Source organism: Orycteropus afer, unplaced genomic scaffold (assembly GCF_000298275.1).
Source record: "Orycteropus afer afer isolate SDZICR_OR568_19922 unplaced genomic scaffold, OryAfe1.0 scaffold00412, whole genome shotgun sequence".
NCBI classification, from domain to species: Eukaryota; Metazoa; Chordata; class Mammalia; order Tubulidentata; family Orycteropodidae; genus Orycteropus; species Orycteropus afer.
Window position 1 is genome coordinate 1221006 of NW_006921999.1, and position 20845 is coordinate 1241850.

At 36.0% G+C, this 20845-nt stretch overlaps 1 protein-coding gene across 1 annotated transcript in view; it reads left to right on the forward strand.

Moving 5' to 3' along the window:
* The window catches only part of LOC103208103 (ephrin type-A receptor 6), a 1324606-nt gene that overhangs the window by 1144068 nt on the left and 159693 nt on the right, over positions 1 to 20845 (forward strand). The window contains exon 12 of the mRNA XM_007953778.1: positions 17026 to 17235. Within this exon, the coding sequence (XP_007951969.2) occupies positions 17026 to 17235 (210 nt within the window). The remainder of the gene's footprint in view (positions 1 to 17025; positions 17236 to 20845) is intronic.

The following is a 20845-nucleotide window of genomic DNA, read 5'->3' on the forward strand; positions in this document are numbered from 1 at the left end:
GGAGTTCCTGTCAGTCTCTAAGCACCCCTGAGCCTAGGTGGTACCAATCAATTAACAAGAAAACATCTGTATCAGTTTTCTTGGGCTGCTGTAACAAAATACCACATACTGGGTGGCTTAAAACAACAGAAATTTATTATCTAAAAGTTCAGTAGGCTAGAAGTCCATATTTAAGATAGCAGTAGGTCCATGCTGGCTTTGAAGTCTCTAGAGGAAGATCATTTCTTATCTCTCCCACCCTCTGGCAGCCTTAAACAGTCCTTGGTTTATGATAGAATTACTGTCCTCTCTGCCTGTGTCTTCACATGGCCTTCTTCCCTCTATATCTCTTCTTTTCTTCTAAGGAGACAAGTCATAAAGAGATAAGAACCTACGCTAGCCTCATCTGAACTAATCACATCGGCAATGACTTTATTTCCAAATAAGGTTACATTCACAGGTACCCTGGTTAGGACTTGAACATATCTTTTTGAGGGCATATATTTCTTGAGCTGGTAGTGGGGAGGAGATGATGAGTTTGGTTTAAGTTATGTTACATTTAAGGAGCTCTGGTGGCACAGTGCCTAAGGTATTTGACTGCTAACCAAAAGGTTGGCAGTTCAAACCCACCAGCCACTCCACTGAAGGAAGATGGGGAATCTACTTCCATAAAGATTTACCACCTTGGAAATCCAATAGGGGTCACTATGAGTTAGAATCCATTCACTGGCAGTGGGATTTTTAAGGTACATTTGAAATCTGTATGGGTTATCCAAGAGAAATGTCTGTTCTATTTTATTGAAACATAAATCTGAAGCTCAGCAGACAAATCTGGACTAGCAGTAAAGATCTGGGAGTCAGTAGCATAAAGATGATTATTAACCAAAACCATGATTGGAAGAACTGTTAGAGAAATAAACAGAGTTGGAACTCTGTTTCACACCAACCTGAGGAGGCACCATGGATGGAGTCCCTGAAGGTAACTGAGTCTGTGTGATCAAGGAGACAGAAGAAGAGAGAGGAGAATGTGGAATTCCAAAACGCAAGGGAGTGGAACATTCTGGGAAGGGCGAAATAAGCAATCACATCAAGTACAGCAGAGAAATTCTGAAGGACAGAGGTTGAAAAGTGTCTATGGGATTTAGCACTTAAGAAGTCCTCAGTGACCCCAAGAAATTTTAATGGATTTGTCTCACACAAAAGTCAGATTGCAGAGGGCAAAAATGAGAATGAAAAATAAACAAATTGGTTTAAACAACAGACTTATAATGTTTCTGCTTGTGGTTTTTCTTAGGATCCTCCATTTTATGGTGAACAACTACATAACATTCTTAAAACAGCACAACTTAAAACAAGGCAAAACACACACATACACAAGTACCTAAATAATTTTAAGCTTTTTTAGTTAGGTCAACCAATCTTAACATTACCAGAAATCTGTCTCAGATCTATTCAAGAACCCTTGTCCCTAAAGTGTCCGCTGACTTTCTAAAGAATTCCTTGCTAATCATATACCATTGTCCACTGTATAAAACAGCAAAGGAGCCCCTAATGGTTATATATGTAAGCCACTGGACTACTCAAGAGAAGTCCAGCCTGATCATGAGACATGACATTCTCCATCTTACCAAGCAATAAAATGTGTTTCAAAGTTTCTACAAAACAGGCTGGGAGTTGCCCATACCCCGCTGCAAAATTTATTGCAATATTTGGTGATAGCACCCAATACATGCACACACGAAAAACATCAAATGGCAATATACGGCAACCGTGAAGCATTGCATTTGGCTTAGCAACCCCCACCAATGTGCACAAAATCTAGGTTATCAAAACCAGAGTCCCAGACCAAATATTTTCAAGGAAGCAGACCAAAGTGTTCGCAAACAGAACAAACAGAAACTTTTAATCAAAGTATCATACTGCTGCCACCAGCAGAGATAAACAGCCTTTTGCAAGAGCTAGAACTAAATCCTCACATCACTGCCACCAGTAGGGGCGAAAGACCTTTGCAAGAGAGGAATAGAGAGAGAGACAGGAATGGGAAAAATAAATAAATAAACAACAGCAAAGGAAAACTTAGTAGGCCAGAGTTCAACAGGTATAATTTCTCTTTAAATTTATAAATTTGCAGATACAACCAAATATTCTAGAGGTGCTAAAACACAGTCTTCAAGCACATGCAAACAAACTGAAAGAAAGCATTAAATAGTGTTCACACACACACACACAAAAAAATAAAAACTACACACAGCAAGACTTAATAGAAGTCTTAATAGAAGAACCACACCAAAACACTGGGCTCAAAATCCCAAGATCACTTACTTCACAGGGTCCCTGGGTTTTGTGGAGACACTGGGGTACAAGAAACCCTTTGGGCACCTATGCTTGTCCTCGACCACCAGGGGTCCCATGAGGAAAGATGGTTTTGGATCCTGCCCTAGACTACTCCACCTGTCAATATACTGCTGCAACCATTTTTGAATTATGTTCAGTAAAATTTTACTTGTGTGTGATATTAATGATACTGTTCAGTAATTTCCACATCCTATTGGATCACCTTTCTTTGAAATAGGCACCAATATCAATTTCTTCCAGTCAATTAGCCAGGTAGCTGTCTTTCAGATTTCTTGGCATAAATGAGTAAGTGCCACAAACACTGCATCCATTTGTTGAAACATCTCTACAAGTATTTTGTCAGTTCCTGGAGCCTTGTTTTTTTGCCAGTTCCTTCAGTGCAGCTTTAACTTCTTCCTTCAATACCATTGGTTCTTGATCTGATGTGACCTTCTGAAATAGCAGAATGTCGATCAATTCTTTTTAGACAGTGATTCTGTGTATTCCTTCCATCTTCTTTTGATACGTCCTGCATCATTCAATATTTTGCCCATAGCATCCTTCATTACTGCAACTCGAGGCTTGAATCCTTTCTTCAGTTCTTTCAGCTTGAGAAACGCTAAGCTTGTTTTTCCCTTTTGGTTTTCTAACTCCAGGTCTTTGTACATTTCATTATAATACTTTACTTTGTCTTCTTGAGCCACCATTTGAAATCTTCTATTCAGCTCTTTTATTTCACCACTTCTTCCATTTGTTTTAGCTACTCTCCATTCAAGAGCAATTTTCAGAGTCTTCTGAAATCCATTTTATTTTCTTCCTTTCCTGTCTTTTTTGTGATCGTTTGCTTTCTTCATGTATCGTATTCTTGATGACATCTTACAACTTATTTGGTCTTCAGTTATTCATGTTCAATGAATCAAATCTATTCTTCAGATGCTCTCTAAATTCAGGTGGGATTTAATCAAAGTCATATTTTGGCTTTTGTGGGCTTGTAATATCTAATACCTGCAGTAATCTGTTGTAACGTCTGTAGTAGAAATTTTAGGGGCTGGAAATAAGGTAGAAGAGGAAGTCTACTTGCATATATGGGTGAGAGAGTTAAAAAAATAGAAGAATTTGGCCAGAATATTAGCCATGGTGTGCTAGAGCCAGCTCATAACACCTTAGGAGCAACAAATACTAAACATTCAAGAATTTTGTAAGCTAGTTGTTAAACTGTTAACAGTTTTAATTTGGCCATGATGTAAGTATTTATACAACAGAAATTGACAAATGCTACAAATCAGATCATGTTTGTTTTGTTCTATTTTGTTCTGTTTTTCTCTAGAGAATTGGTTACATACCACTAGATTGGTGTTTAAGATTGCTAAAGTACACAGTCAGAGAGTTGATAATTTCTAGGTGTAGATCTGGTAGTCAGAGGCAAAAGAGAAAATACAAATCAATATCTTTACTTGATTAACTAATACAATTAGCATTAATGTGTGCTTTCTATTTCTATGAGTTAAGCACTGTCCAATCCCACAATTAACCTATCTATTGCTTAAAACAGCACTATGAAATAGGTAACATTGTTGTTGCTGTTGTTGTTATTGTCATTGTTATTTCCATTTCCCAGTGAAGGAGCTGATGTATAGACAAGTTAGATAGATAATTTGTATAATGTCAAACAGCCAGTTAGCAACTCATTTTTTTTACACAAATCAGTATTCAGAGACTAGAATGGCCAAACCATTACTCTGAAACTGGTAATACAGAAGTGAACCAAACAGAAATAAGTATATAGTAGGGGGAGAGATAAATTAAAAATTCAGAAAAATAAATGGTATGTCAGGTGGTAGAGAAAAATAAAGCAGCAAAGTGAGAACTGGGGGTGAGAGTGGGTTTCAGTGTTAAATTGAGTGGACAAGGACAGCCCATTGAAAACTAGCATTTGAGTAAAGATTGGATGAAGGTGAGGTAACAGACAAAGTAAATACTGAGGGGAAATATTCTGAGAACTAGTAAAAGCAAGTATCAATGCCCTTGCACTGAGTAGAAGGTGGGAGCATTCTCTATCTGTAGAACTGCAAATAACTCTTCATGCTCAATAGCTATGTGCCTATTTTACCAGAACATTGTGGATTCATGTCTATTTTCTCCCCATAGTTATTAATAAGGAGGCTTTTTCTCCCCAAAATGCTGACATTTGGATAATAAAGTATATGGTCATTCTATCACTGTAGAGTAGAGTAGAGTAGGTAAAGGAGTTTTGGTACTGTGGTTAACGCAGTTGGCTGCTAACCAGAAAGTCTATGGTTTGACCCCACCAGCTGCTCCACAGGAGAAAGATGAGGCATTCTACTTCCAATAAAGATTTACAGCCTTGGAAACCCAATGGGGTAGTTCTACTCTGTCCTAAAGAGTCACTATGAGTCAAATTGACCTGATGGCAGTGGGTTTGTTTGTTTGTAGAGTGTATAAAAGAGAGGGGAGTAGAAAATAAGTCCAGAGATGGCACAGAAGCAAAGGGCTGCAGATCTTAGAGGACAATGATTCTCAACTTTGGCTACACATTATAATCATTTGGAGAGCTTTAACAATCCCAAGTTCCAACTATCCTTCAGTTCAGATAAATCATAATCTTTTGGAGTGGGATACATGCATCAATATTTTGTTAAAAGTTTCTCAGGTGAGTCCTATGCACAATCAAGTTGGAAGATGACTGAAGTGGTGCCTTGTATATCTTTGTAATGAGTTTGACATTTCTCTGGGTAAGATAGGAAGCTATAGCAGAGTTGGGAGCAAAGACATGACATTATCTGATTAAATTTTAAAGGGATCACTCTGTTGCTGTATTGAGAGGAAACTGAAGTAAAACACAAATGGATGCTGGAAAATTAGGTGGCTTTTGCAGTAATCCAGGAAAAATATGATGGTGGTTTAATCGAGGATAACTGCAGTGGAGGTGATAAGAAATGGTCAGATTCTATTGATGTACTTTGAAAGCAGAGCCAATAAGCTTTGCTGGTGTATTGGATAAAGGCTATAAGAGGAAGAGAAGATTCAAGGGTAACTCTCATCCACAGAGTGGAGTCAATAATAGGGATCAATTTCTTCCTACACTTATTCTGAGTATTAGAGTATTAAATGGCTCATAGGTATAAAATCCCTAGAATATTGCCTATCACAAAGGAAGGACTTAATAATGTTATCTTCTATTGCTATAACCAAAGCAAACTTACTGCCATCAAGTCAATTCCAACTCATAGTGACCCCCATTGGTTTTCCAGGCTATAAGTCTTTACAGAAGCAGACTGCCTCATCTTTCTTCCACAGAGCACCTGATGGGTTCCAACCACCAGCCTTTTGTTTACCAGTTAACACTACAGTATATTTCAAAAATGTCACTTAAAGCTCTAATATTATTTTTCTGTTACTTCCTGTTCTTTTTTTACCAATATCTAAAAATAGTTTTAATTTTCAGCATTTAAAAAGAATTCTTATTAGATAAACCTCAGGAATATGAGTATTTAAATAATACATATAAGTGCATATCAGCATTTCAAAAGTAATGTGGCTCATTTAAAGAGTTTTCTTGAACAAATGCAAAGCAAATATTAATTTAAAAAATTAAAAGGATCTTTTAAATATTTATGTTCTCAAATTATAAATCTAGTAAAGATGGCATTTTACCTTATGCTAGTTATATATTAATAATGAGAGCTGTATTTTATTAGGCACACTTTTCTTGTAAATTGTGTGCATGGAATTATATTTGTGCTGTGGTATAAGAACAAATTTAATCTATATCACATTCATTTTCTATCTGACTATGGAAAAAAATGGAGATTCACTTAACCACAAATAACTATTTTTAAACCATAAAAATTATAGTTGAATATAATCCTAGTATTTTTTTTTTTTCCAGAAAAAAAGAATATGTGAAACTTCCTATAGAAGTGTGTTACTATTTACCATGGCTATTATAGCTTAGGATCTCTGGTGCCATAGTGGTTAAAGCATTTGGTTACTAACCAAAATGTCAGTAGTTCAAACCAATCAGCTGTTCCATGGGAAAAAGATAAGTCAGTCTTCTTTCATAAAGATTTACAGCCTTGGAAACCCTATGGGGCAGTTCTGTCCTAAAGGTTCTGTCCCTTATGATCCCATAGCATTTCTGACAACAGCTAGTTTGTCTCGGAATGGCCTCTAGCAACATAGATGGCAAAGGCTTGCAATTTTCCTGTTGTCACTGTGAGTCAGAATTGACTCGAAGGAAGTAGGTTTAGTTTTATTTATTTATTTTTTTGGTATTAAAGCTTAATGCCAAATACTATTTATAAATAATATGACAATAAACACCCAGCAGTGTTTCATTCTGTTGTACATAGGGTCACTCTAAGTTAGAGTTGACTCAATGGCACCTAACAACAAAACATCCAGCTACAATAAAGCATGGTGCTCTGAGAACCAACCATATGGATTGATGAAACTTCTATTTTTAAATTAGGAGTTAGAGTATCAACAACTAATAGCCTGAATTTTCTCTTTTAGCACTTTAATACTATTAAGTGTGTAGTGTGATTTGTATTACCTTATACCATGAAACTATATTTTATAACTTTCTTAGTTAATTTTCCTTCTGCAGAAAAGAGTTAGCATTGATTTTTTGTTGGTGTGTAATGTGTAATTATAGGATTTTATGGAGAAATTCCATGCATTTTTCTAAACTCCTCTGTGGTCATTCCTATACCCATGTTTGGCCCATACAGGCAATTTTGGATGTACAGATTTAAACTTTTTCTCCACCAGACCGGCAAATCATAATCACCATCCTAAAGAGATTTTACAAAATGCAAGTGCAGACACAAGCAGCTATATTTTGCAAACATTTCTGTAATTGTCAGTAATTGTGATAACTGTGACAACAGTTAATCAGATGGCATTCTATGACATGCTGCATCACAAGCCAGCCAAAAAAAAAAAAATAAAAGGTTAAAATGTTCTTGGTTTTATTTAAATATAAAACATGCTAGCTACGGTTGTTGTTGTTGTTGTTATTTGCCGTCAAGTCGGCCCCGACTCATAGCTAGCTAGGGTAGATTCATAGAAACCTAAGGGTGGAAGAGAGCAAATTCAGTAGTAAGCTTTCTAAGTTAAAGCTATATTATATTTGAATTCAATTTAAGCTCTTAAAATGTAATTCTGAAATCCAGTTGCCATGTTTCATGAGTCTGTATCTACTACTTTTCTTCCCAGATTTTTTTTTTAGGTACATTAAAAATGACATTTGTACTTTCCTTATGATTGAAATTTCTGATCCCACTCTTGGTGGCCTCTCTCTTCTATAACTAAAAATATAACTCAACCTAGCATAAATCCAAAATCAATGATGACTGAAAAAGAAAAAAACCTTGAAGGGTTTAGTAGATATTCTGCAGGAAATTATAATCAGAGTTTCAACTAGGAAGACCACGAGAATCAAGATGATTTTCAGCAAAAGGAGATATTAACTCTTCTTTATTTAATGATATTTTAAAACAAGAGTGATTTAGTTGTTTCAATACTATAATAACCCTAGCTAAATCTTTTGCAAATACAGAGGCATTTTGAAAAGTAATAGCATGGCCAACCTTCTGATTTATAAACATATAACTGAATTTTTAACTTTAAACATAAGTTATAGATGTAATCCTCCAAGGACTGTTTTCTGCAAAGTCACTTGCAAATCAATTGTTCAGAATTCAGAAAGTGTTTTCCCATAAATATCTCTTTAAAAGATACTGCTTAAGTTCCTAGGCAGACCCAGAAAGGCCTATTTAACGCAGACTACACCAAAAGGATGTGACTTTTAAATGGGAAGAGGCTACAGTTAACTTCAGAAAAAGAAGGGTGTACATATTTTCCTCCCTTCTACATCACTTGCCCAAGTCAAATTTTTTAAAGGGCTTTTTTCTTGTACATCCTCCTCTTTCTTCATGTTCTCTTCACAAGCCCACAGATATCCAACTTTTACTGTAAATCTCATGTGGTAGCACTCCCTCCCCGTGCCCTCCTACCTTAAACCCATTACCATCTAGTTGATTCTGACTTACAGCAACTTTGTAGGACAGAGTAGAATTGCCTCACAGAATTTTCAAGGCTGCAATTTTTATGAAAGCAGACGACTGCAAAGTGGCTGGAGAGTTCAAACTGTAGTCAGTTAGCAGCCCAGCACTTAACTGCTATGCCACCAGGGCTCCTTTCTCCTGCCCTAAACTAGGTATTTTTGCACCTCATAAAATCACCTCTATCGTGGGAGCTCTCCCCACCCTAGTGTAAACTCCTGTTGTCTAAGTTCCACAGATCTTCCCTGAATATAATCTAATTCATACTAATATGTGACTCACCAATGCTCTCTTAACCCCTCCAGTTACTTTTGTTAACCCAAATGATGATTTTGTAAACCCAAATAGAATTTTAATAGTGGCATTTCAAGTAGCAAAACAAAAAGAAGTGAAATTATGTAGACAGTGTAGATGAGGATATTTTTGGACCAAGAGATAATCATGACCACAGAGGTCACCTCCTCACTGTTGTTGTGGCTCTTTAGGGATTCTCATCTTTTATCCCTTATGATCCCATAGCATTTCTGACAACAGCTAGTTTGTCTCAGAATGGCCTCTAGCAACACAGATGGGGGGAAACAAAGGCTTGCAATTTTCCACTACTCTTTGTGAACCTCCATCTCTTCTAAACCACTAAGCAAGGTACATTTCCTGCACAGATGTTTTATAGCTCAGGTCAGAGTTTTGGAAGTAATAATTTTACAAGACTTCAGCTAAGCCTTCTATTTTTGTCCTTCTGGTTTGAAAGAGCAGTACCATTGCTTATAACTCATGATTAGTGTACCAAGAAAGTCTTTTTGACGTACATATGAACCAAACTTTCTATACTTTATTTTAGAGCTTACACAGTCATTATTTGAGTTTATTGCTCCAGATTTTTGAGGAATCTTTGGAAGTGGCTTTATTTGTTGTACATAATCCAAGCACCAAATTGTGAATTGAGTGCTCTAGAGACATTTTTTTGAGTGACATGCAATTTTTATTAATTCTACTCAAGATTAGCAGCTTATCCTCTATTGGGGTATAGTATTGCTTGTTACTCACTTTTAACATTTTCAGGAAACTGAACCACTGTAATTATCTGCTTTATATGAAGGAGTATTATATATATATATTTTTTTTCTCTGAGAGAGAAAATTTGAGGAGAGTAGTCTATGCTGTGGCCCACAGACCTCTGATATAGGCTATTAGATTGGTAGGCTAAACATTGTTATGGTGCTCCAGTAAAGCCCCAGGGGGAAATATAGCAGAAATTTGTATATGATGGTTAGCCCTCTTTCTCTCATTCTGTAGCAAAACTGGTAGTCATAATCAAAAGGTCTTGACTTCAAAACTGAAGCTACCCGTATAGCAATACTTCTGGTTCACTTATGAGTTTGTTTTTGTTTTTCAGAGTCTCTGATATGGTATATCTAAATATCCATGATAAAGTTCTCAAGAAAATATCCTACTACTTAGTAAAAATTTGAAGTACATCACTTCTTTAAGAAAAAATACTTCAGTTCAATTAAATCTGTTGTTGTTGTTGTTATGTGCCGTCAAGTCAGACCTGACTCTTAGTGACCCCTCCTTGGGTTTCTGAGGCAGTATCACTACGGAAGTAGATTGCCTCATCTTCCTTCCGAGGAGTGGCTGATGGATTTGAATCGCCAGCCTTCTGACTAGCAGTCAAATGCCTTAGGAACTATGCTACTAGGGCTCCCCAATTAAATCTAGTGACTCTTTATTTAATATCTATAGTGTGCCAGACATGGTACCAGGCCCTGGGACTACAAGGATGAGCAAAACAAAGTAAACTCATTGCTGTAGGAGAGATTATGTTCAAGCTAATAGGAGACACAGCCACACAGACATATGGCTCTAATTAATGTTGGTGTGGACAGGGTGCTTTGACAACAAGAAAGAGAGAAACTTGGTCCCACTTGATTCCTCCATTTACCTAACCAGTCTTCCCCTCCTTCGAACCTCTCTCAGGTCATTGCTGGTTGTGGCTTGAAGATGTATTTCCTGATTTGCCTCTGCCTACTTCTCCAATCTCCCCTTCACTCTCTCTTACACAACAAATTCCAGCCACAAGAACACCAAACTCCTTTGTTCTCAAGCACACCAAACTCAAATTCTAACTTAAAACATTTTTGCAGACTGAAAACTATTCTCAGGCCCTACCACATGACTCTCTATCATATCAGTCTATTTTATTTATTTTATAGTTTATCATTATTCACATTATCTCATTTATTTTTACTTGATTGTTTTCTATGTAGGTATACCTGGAGCAAGCACCTCTCTTTCTTGGTTCCCACTTTCATGCCAGCAAATAGAGCAATGACAGGTCCCTGGTAGACGTTCAATGAAAGTTGTTTGAAGGAATGAACATAGGGGCTCAGCAAGGGCCTCTTCCTTTTATGATATTTACTATGAAAATCTTTCTAGTGATGAAAGTCTAGAGGAGTATTCCTGACATGTGATAAAGCATAAGCCAAGCAATTTGGACATGAAGTAACATGGTGAATACAAGCAGTCTGATATTGCAAAAATCTAAAAAATTGAAGTCAGGAGGATATGACACTGGAGATATAAGCACGGGTTCAGGTCTTTGTATTCATGCTGAGGACATTGCACTTTATTCTGCCATCAAAGGTCCTTGAAAAGTTTTAAGTCAGTGAATAGCCAAGTAGGATTTGTGTTTTCATAGGGTTTGAATATATGTATTAAAAAAAATAAATAAAAAACTTGTACAATTATGTGCTGACTCCGAGGTGGCATGGCATTCAAATTTTACATTTTTCTTTAGGTCAGGCAAAGAATTTGAGCTCAGTTTAAAATGAATGGACCACTGAGAAGCTTACAGTGTCTTCAGGGTCCACTGGTCAGATCCTCAAAAACCATAATCAATAGATGGCATTACTGCAGAGACAATGTGACATGCTGATGACTGCTCAGATCTGTGCTTTCTGTATGTTGTGCTCTAGGGTTTGAAAAGGGGTCTGATGGAGTTCTGCAGCTTTGGGAAATGGCAGGCATGATTATGTATACCTTTCAGAGACAACCTTCCAATCAGACTCACCCTTCCTGTCAGTTAGAGGTTAAGCTCCATGTTTCTCAACAGTCAAGTTTAGAGAGCAAAGAAAGAGAATGAAGACAAATGGAATTCTAGCTACTGAACTCTGATAGGCAGTGTATATATACGCCACATTCATTCCCTTTCATTTGAATTTGCCTTCCTTGGAATAAGCCATGAATCATTTTTTTAAAAAATCATAGTTTCTTTTTGATTAATCTGCAGTAGGAAGCCCCAAGATATTGCTCGTACATTTTTCTCCTCCCCTCATAAACAATTCAATTCATTTTGATTTAATATGTATTGAGCACTGACACAATACATGTCAGTATAGTGGATGCTGTGATAGAATTTCTACATAAAACGGAAAGAACTACATACTACCTTCAGGGAAGCAAGCAGTCCATTTTATACAAGACAATAGGAGTAACAGTAATAGCAGCTAGTGCACTGCAAGATAGTATCAAAGGTTATTTAATTCAGTCTCCACTTATTAACCATCCACAACATTCAAGAAAACCATCATGTCTTAAACCCTTAAACCAAACTAGAGGAGGCTGTATGGAAAAAAGAGTAGAAAAAGGACTATAGATTTTGTTTGAAAAATAGAGATACATGGGAGGGGAAAGGAAGGGTGAGGGAAGATAGATAGTTAAGGAACAGGTTTGAAATGAGTGAAGGGAGAAGCAATATAACAAAAGCATGTGACTAGCATACTATCACTAAGGAAAAGGAAGAAAGAGAGGGGCACACAAGGTACAGACAATAAAGGCAAATGCTATTGCATGCACAACACTGCATTATCAATAACAGCAAACACTAATGTACAGGTGGATATATAGATGGACAAGCAATATTAGATAATGATAGACAAACGGGAATATACCCACAACCATACATACGTTTGGCATATGATATTCCTACATATGTATTTGAGTGTGCTATAAATATGTCCATATGCAGTTTAAACTTAACAGGAGGCAAAATTAGAATAACTTCTTAGCCAAAACTAAGCACCTTGAGGGAGTGAGTCACTGGGCCTGCAGGCTGGGGACCACGGCTGTGAGATCAAGCTCAATTGACACAATATGGTATGCAAAAATATTGTTCCACATTTTACTTCAGTGAGTAGCAATTGGGGTCGTAAAAGCTTGCAAGTGACCATCTAAGATTCAACTATTTGTCTCTCCTCTTTGGGAGCAAGGAAGAATGAAGAAACCAAAGATGCATGAAAAGAGTCCAAATGAGAACCTCAGCCTATATGACCCTGAAACCAGAAGAACTAGATGGCGCCCCACTACCTGTGCCAACCACTTGGAAAGGGATAGAGTGAGAGAAAAATGTGGAACAAAACTCAAAATCATAAAAAAAAACTCACACTTACTGGTCTGACAGAGACTGGTGAAACCCCTGAAACTATGGCCCCGAGTCACCCTTTTGGCCTGAAATTGAACTCACTCCCATGGCTTAAATCTCAGCCACACTGTAGACAGGCCTACAAGCTGAACACCTACACCAGGGAGATGCACTCCTTACAACAATTAATCATGGGAGATCAGAACAGCAGCTTCTGCACAAGGAGAAAGTAGGGAGGCAGGAATGCATAGGCAAGAAGCACACAAGGAAAGGGTGACCACAGGGAGGAGAAGTGGGAGGAGAGCTCTTACACTGCCGGGCATGTAACCAGAATCACAAAACAAAATGTGTGAACTGTTGAATATAAAAGAATCTGCTTTGTAAAATGTCACACAAATCACAATAGAAAGTTAAAAAAAAAAAGAGAGAGAGAGAGAGAGTGAAAGATGCATCATTTGTAGATAAGGAAACTGAGGCATTCCTTACATTTCAGTTGGACCATTAACTTTTCCTACTATTTAGAAATTCCTCATTGACATGAACTATTATGCCATGTAACTCCATTTCTTAATAGGTAAAAGAAACACCTCTTTAAATTTAGTGAATCCTTTCTCGGTCAGAATAATTTATGTTTTCAATTCTACTCGAAGGTATTGAGTGGAAAGGTAGGTAGGGTGCATGATAGAAGAAGCAGATATCATCTTAATAGTGCTCTGTCTCAGAAGATGGATTAGAAACATAAAGAGCTAATAACACCAAGGATTTTCCTTGCTCGGTTATCTTTTATACATTAATTATACCGAAAACCCACTTAAATGGAAACCTTTGTTACAGAGTTTTTTCTTTTTTTTAAAGAGAAGTTTCTTTTCCTTACTTTGCACTTGAGTTGGGAGATATCAGAGAGATAGGCTGATTTAGTAAAACAAAGTATAGTTCATTTGCAGTACACTTTCTCCTCACTTATCAATTATCTTGTAATCTGAAATTCACATTTATGACAAGAGTAAAAAAATCTACTACCCAACTATTTTACACATTAACAATGTATGTCTGGCAATAACGAATGTGAGATGCAAGGCAAGAGTAACACTGACTGTGATACTTAAGATGATGTGTCACTTGGCTGGGCCATGACTCTCAATGGTTTGGCAGTTGGGTAATGATGCAGTTTGGCAATTTTGTAATGATGTAATTTGGCAGTTATGTAATGCTGTGGTCATCCTTTATTTTGTGATCCAATGTAGTCATCCTCCATTGTCACATCATGCCAATTTTCACATAACAACCTGGTCTTTGGAAGCTAATCATGTTGATAAATGAGGATAAACTAATTAATTTAACTGACCAATGAATCATCATTGTATTACACATTTTGTCACTATGACAGAAATGGAGTCAGATCATACCTGTACCTAAGGTACTCTCTGGTTTTAAAACAAATACCCATGGAAACTGCACCAACTGGGCAAATTTTTAATGTATTATTGTTTGTTTTTCTGCTACTGTGGTGATATAATCTTATATTTTATTACTAGATATTCATTTTTATTGTCAATTTCAATAGATTTTATTGTAGGAGCCCTAGTGCTTTACCGCTAACTTAAAGGTTGGCAGTTTAAACCCACCAGCTGTTCCACAGGAGAAAGATGTGAAAATCTGCTCCCTAAATATTTACAGCTTTGGAAACACTATGCCCCATAGTCTTTTTAGCCCTGAAGAGTCACTATGATTTGGAACTGACTCAGCAACAACAGGTTTGGTTTATTGTTTTTCTTGCTTAGAGTGGTTTTAGGTGTATAGAACAATTGTGTGGAAAGTATAGATGGTTCCTGTGTGTCTTCTTCCTCCTACACATTCTTTTACCTATTAACATCTTGTGTTCCTGTGGTGTATTTGTTACAATTGATGATTGTTGGTTCATTATTATTAACTTGAAATATTACTGAGGAAGGTAAAAAACCACAACTTTCAGTATGGATTACATCTGAATATAAAGAAAACAACTATCTTTACAAGCAGACCAATAAACAACATCATGATAGATAGTGAAAAAATTGAAGTTGTCAAGTATTTCATTCTTCTTGGATCAACAATCAACACTCATGGAAGCATTGAACAAATCTACTATAAAATATCTATTTAAAGGCATCAGTTTTATGACTAAAATGTGCCTGACCCAAGCCATGGTCTTTTCCATTGCCTCATATGTATGTGAGAAATGGACAATAAAAAAGGAATACCAAAGAAGAATAAAGAAGAATTCATGTATTTGAATTGCAGTGTTGGCAAAGAATTTTGAATATACTATGGACTCCAGAAGAAAGAACAAATCTGTCCTAGAGTAAATACCACCAAAATGCTGCTCACAAGCAAAATGGCAAGACTTTGTCTCCCTTGCTTTGGATGCATTATCAGGAATCACCTATCCCTGGAGACTATTCATGCTTAGTAGAGTGTCAGTGGAAAAGAGTGAGACCCTTGATGAAATAGACTGACATGGTATCTGCAACAATGGCCTCAGACACAGCAATGATTGTACGAATGGTTCAAGAACAGGCAACATTTTGTTGTTATTCATGAGGTCACTATGAATCAGAGCCAACTTGACAACACTTAACAACAACAATTATTAACTCAAGTCTGTAGTTTACAATAACTTTGCTCTTTCTGTTGTACAGTCCTATGAGTTTTTAGGTTTTCATTTTTAATATTATTCATAAATAAAAGTTACCTGATACATAAAAAAACAACTTGAGAATTTTTCATGTTTTTCTATAACTCCCTGAAAGAAAATATTGGAATAACTAATGGTACAATATGCATTACTTTTCCAATTAAAATCTTTTTTCTGTAATTTCAAGGATGCCATTTGTATCTGGTCTTGCTGATGCATACATTGACAATTGGATTTTTTTTCCTTAAAAAAAATTCATGAATCAAAGTAGAGAGAATGGAATAGAAATGTCTTCTACATGTCAGTCACTATGTTGAGTTCCTTATTCATATCATTTCATTTAATCCTCCAAACAAGAGCTAATACAGTCTACTTATTAGTATTTTACCGTTCCTTTTTCAGTCAAGTGCCAACAGCTTCCTTTCTATTTGCTCTATATAATGTAAAGATGAGATAATCGAGCTATTTTCTGCTTGTTTTTGGCTTTGTTTTGTCTTTTCCCTTCCACTTCTCTATACTCCCTTCTTTTTCATGCCGTCACCTTTTCTTTTCCCTGAGTAACCTTAATTGACTACCATTTTTCACACTGTATTTCCAATGAAATACTATGCTCTTCATCCAATCCAATTCTGTTCTTCTGCCAACTTGTATGGCTGTTTCAAGGTTCACAACTATGAAAAGTGGACTCTATTTTCTTGGTAGCCTTTGCTACAAGAAACTTTATTTGACTTCTATTTGTTATCTAAGGTTTTTGAAATATGCTTTGTTAAAGTTAATTTAGGTGGTTTCTTCCAGTGCTTTGTTTTATGCTTTATACTCCCTGATCACTCCTAGCTAGAGTTTTCTCCCCCTTTTTTTTTTTTTAAATGTCAAATTAATTCTTACATTTCTTTATAAGCAAAGTCAGCTATCAGCAAACTTGATGCTACCCTTCACAGTAAAATAGAGTCAAGGATTTTATTTAGTACTGTTAAATACATAGGAGCTCTGGTGACATAGTGCCTAAGGCACTTGACTGCTAACCAGAAGGCTAGTGGTTCAAACCCACCAGCCACTCCTCAGAAGAAAAGTTGGGCAATCTACTTCCATAGTGATACTGCCTCAGAAACCGAAGGAAGGGTCACTATGAGTCAGATCTGACTCGACGGAAATGAGGTTTTGGTTTGGTTTATTAAATACATACACTCACATACCCCAATAAAAACACCGGTTGCCACTGAGTCAATTCCAACTCATGGCAACTCCATCTGTGTCAGAATAGAACTGAGCTATATAGGGTTTTCAATGGCTCATTTTTCATTCCATTATACATGATGTCACTATAAATCAGAGCTGACTCAATGGCAGAAGTAGATCAGAGAAGTAGATCTCTAGGCCTTTCTTCCAAGCACTTCTGGATAGACTTGAACTGCCAACCTTTTGGTTAGCAGCTTAGGGTATTAATGTTTGCACCACCCAGGCGCTCCCCACAGAGCCACATATATATAAATACATTAAAATTAATTAATTAAACAATTGTGATTCTCTTGCAGAAACATGATGGTCATTTCACAGTCATCCAGTTGGTTGGTATGCTCCGAGGCATTGCATCTGGCATGAAGTATCTTTCTGATATGGGTTATGTCCATCGAGATCTAGCTGCTCGGAATATCTTGGTCAACAGCAACTTAGTGTGCAAAGTTTCTGATTTTGGTCTCTCTCGGGTGCTGGAAGATGATCCAGAAGCTGCTTATACTACAACTGTAAGTCTATGTGTTGTTTTCTGATATTGTTTAGTTTTATTGTTTCTAATGTCATTATAGTAATTGTTTTTTCTTTCTTAGTTTTCTGTTTTAATTCTCCTAATTTAACATCATTATTTAATTGAGACATATTTGCCTTATCCAAGTAAAAAAAAACTCTTCTTTTTGGCTGTTTTCTTTCTTTAACTGCACTAGGACTTAATCATCCTTCAGACCCATGTCATAACTTCCTTCCCAATAAATCTGCCTTTATCTGAGGTTTGTTCAATGCCTCAGTAATTAACTCCTTTAAATGGAGTTCTATATAGGCCAGCAGTGTAATAAATTGTTAATTCAGTGATAGTGAGTTATCAGTGGTTATGAAATGACTTTTTTTCCACACAGTAAAGGTTACAAAATAATCTGAATATTCATACCTAAAAATGAGCAAGATGAATTTTTCTGGAGCTATATAAGTACATGGTAAATATGTTTTCAAATAATATTTGGGGAAAATGTGAAGCAGGAATAAAAGACTAAAATATTAGTACCAAACTCTTATCTATACATGAAATTATCTAAGCTTGACTTATGGATAGTTCAATTTCTAAATGCCCTAAAAACAAATTGATTCCATTGATGTCTTTGCTTACTGTTTTCAGAAATTTAGTCTAGGAGTCTCTGTTAAGCTATCTGAAAGCTACTTTTTTTAAAAAATTATGCTGTATTCTGATATTTGTTAACAAAATCTTCAAAACCAATTGATTTGACAGCTGCAGTGAAAAATAAGTCAGTGCAACTATCCAAGATGCTTTTATTTTGCTCTCTTCTTTTAATCTTACACATTACATTAAAAGAGGCAAAACCATGACTTAGTTTCCTTTTATTTCATTTTCTCTGAATTTTTTTGAAACTGTGGTATGTTCATTTACTCCAGAATGAATGAAAGTCTAGTATTTTAAATGAAATGCTTTGTGCCCTTACTATGATTGCTTTGTAGAAATGTTCTAAATTAACTTATCAATGATATTTTCACTAAGTTTTCCAACAAAGAGTCACAGTGCTGAGGAAAATAAATTAATCTTCAGAACCTGATGTAAAACATAGCAGTACCTATTGATCTTTTAATTTGGCCAGAGAATTTTATAAAAATGAAAGTCCATCACATTTGAAAAGAAATTGTTTCATTATGAAAAGCAGTACTTTCAACTCCATTTTCTAATTGAAAAATGTAATAATTATTTTCATATTTTTCAATATCTTTATTTTCTTCTCTTTTATTTTTGTAAATGTATAACTTGAAATAACTTTTGAAGTTATAGAATGCCGCATAAAAGAGTTTTCTATTAAGGTAATTATTTCCAATTCTGAAGAATTAAAAAAAAAAAAAATCACTGTCATAGAGTGGGTTCTGACTCATAGCGACCCTTCCTTGGGTTTCTGAGGCAGTATCACCATGGAAGTAGATTGCCCAACCTTCCTCCTGAGGAGTGGCTCGTGGGTTTGAACTGCCAGCCTTCTGGTTAGCAGTCAAATGCATTAGGCACTATGATACCAGAATAGTATTTAAAATTATTTTTTCTAACCATTGTTCAATATGATGTTTATAAAATTTCAATAAATGCAGTCCATTCAAAGAATAAACCAGGAAATAACTATCAGAATCTGACTGTATCCGTACATAGAGACATGTAAAACCCCTTATTAAAATAATATTTTTAACTTTTCAAAATAGGAACCTCATAACTAAATTACAGGTACTAGTGAAATTGGCAGAGTAACACAAATATTGATGCAGATATAAAATTTGTTGAATTGAGTTTGACATCTAGACTCTAGAAACATTCTTTTTTCTGTGGTTATAGAGACTAAGAGGTCTAGAACAGTACTATTTTCATTTTATATCTGCCTACAAAATTAAGCAGCAAATTAAGTAACAAGAACATTAACACTCAAAAAATATATATACACACACACACATATATATATATATTTGTTGTTGTTGTTATGTGCTGTCGAGTCGGAACTGACTCATAGTGACCCCTCCTTGGGTTTCCAGGCAGTATCACTACGGAAGTTGATTGCCCAACCTTCCTTCCAAGGAGTGGCTGGTGGGTTTGAACCACCAGCCTTCTGGTTAGTATTCAAGTGCCTTAGGCACTATGCTACCAGAGCTCCCAAGATATATATATATATATATATATAGAGAGAGAGAGAGAGAGAGAGAGAGAGAGATCTGGAAAACAGTAGAGTACATCTTCATTAAGAAATGAATTCCTAAACTGAAGAGGTATCAACTAAAAGGCAAATAATGTAATTAAGTAAGTTTTGTTTTTGTTTTTCTTTTTAACTATCTCAAACTTACCATACTATTTAGAGGAGCCTGTGGTGCAAAATATCATTCATTGATTGTTTGACTTTAAAGAGAACATGGGCATTCAATACTTAAGATAGCAGCATCCTCATCTTCTAATAGCTTATCTTTTGACAAGGTAGATAGACTCAGCAAAACCAAAACCAAACCCGTTGCCCTCAAGTCAATTCAGACTCATGACCACCCCATATGTTAGAGAGTAGCACTGTTCTGAAGGGATTTTGTTGTCTGTAATCATTCCAAAAGCAGTTTGCCAGAGCTTTCTTGTGCTGAATGACTTGGTGAGTTCAAACTGCCAACCTTGACATTACCAGCTGATCACGAACTGCTTGCTCCATCTAGACTCCTAGACAGACTCATACTTTCTTGCAATTCATTTGTTGTCAATGTTATTGTTATCTGCCATCAAGCTATTCTCTGCAGAGAGGGAGGCTGCTGTGTAGAACATAAAGATTTGCTTTCTTGGAAATGCAATGGAGGTCTCTAAGAGTAGTAATCAACTTGATGGCATTGAGTTTTTGAGAACAGATAAATGGCTACTCAGAAATGAGACCAAAAGCAACCAAATATGGCACAGATTAAAAAAAAAAAAAAAAAAAACACAAAGGAGCAGACACCAGGAATGTGTGATACAGCTGGAAAGATAATAGCAGTAGCAGAGGATTTTTCTGTTAAGACATTAAGGCTCTGTGCTAAACACTGTGGTGCCATAGCAAAGAGGGCTTGACAACTGATAATGGCAAGAAAATCAAGAAATGTGCATTGTAGAAGAAACAGAAGGATAAAAATGCACAAACATACTACTCGACAAAGATTGAGGCCTTGGTTTTTTGAGCCAATTCTATGAGGAGCTGACCATGAATTTACTGTGGGGGATTGGTGACTAATTATCAACTGCACTTAATAACACATATATAATTAGTGATATGTGGTTAAATTAATCTGCACAAAATTTACTGAAAGTTTGGGTTGTTTTCATTGATTACATGGTCTCCTGCCAGGTTATAAATTTAGGTGCTAAGAAATCATTTATTTGTCTGAATCCAACACATATTCACATGAACAGTTGTTTTATGACTGTGTCCAAAGGAGGGACTCTCATTTGAATACCACTAAGCAACTCAGTCTTAAATTTACACTGAAAATGTTAAGACTTTTTGCTCTTAATTACAGAAATGAGATCCTATTTACTTAAAAATAATGTTAAAAGATATATTATGGTTCACATATATCTGTTTTAAGAGATATTTTATTTAA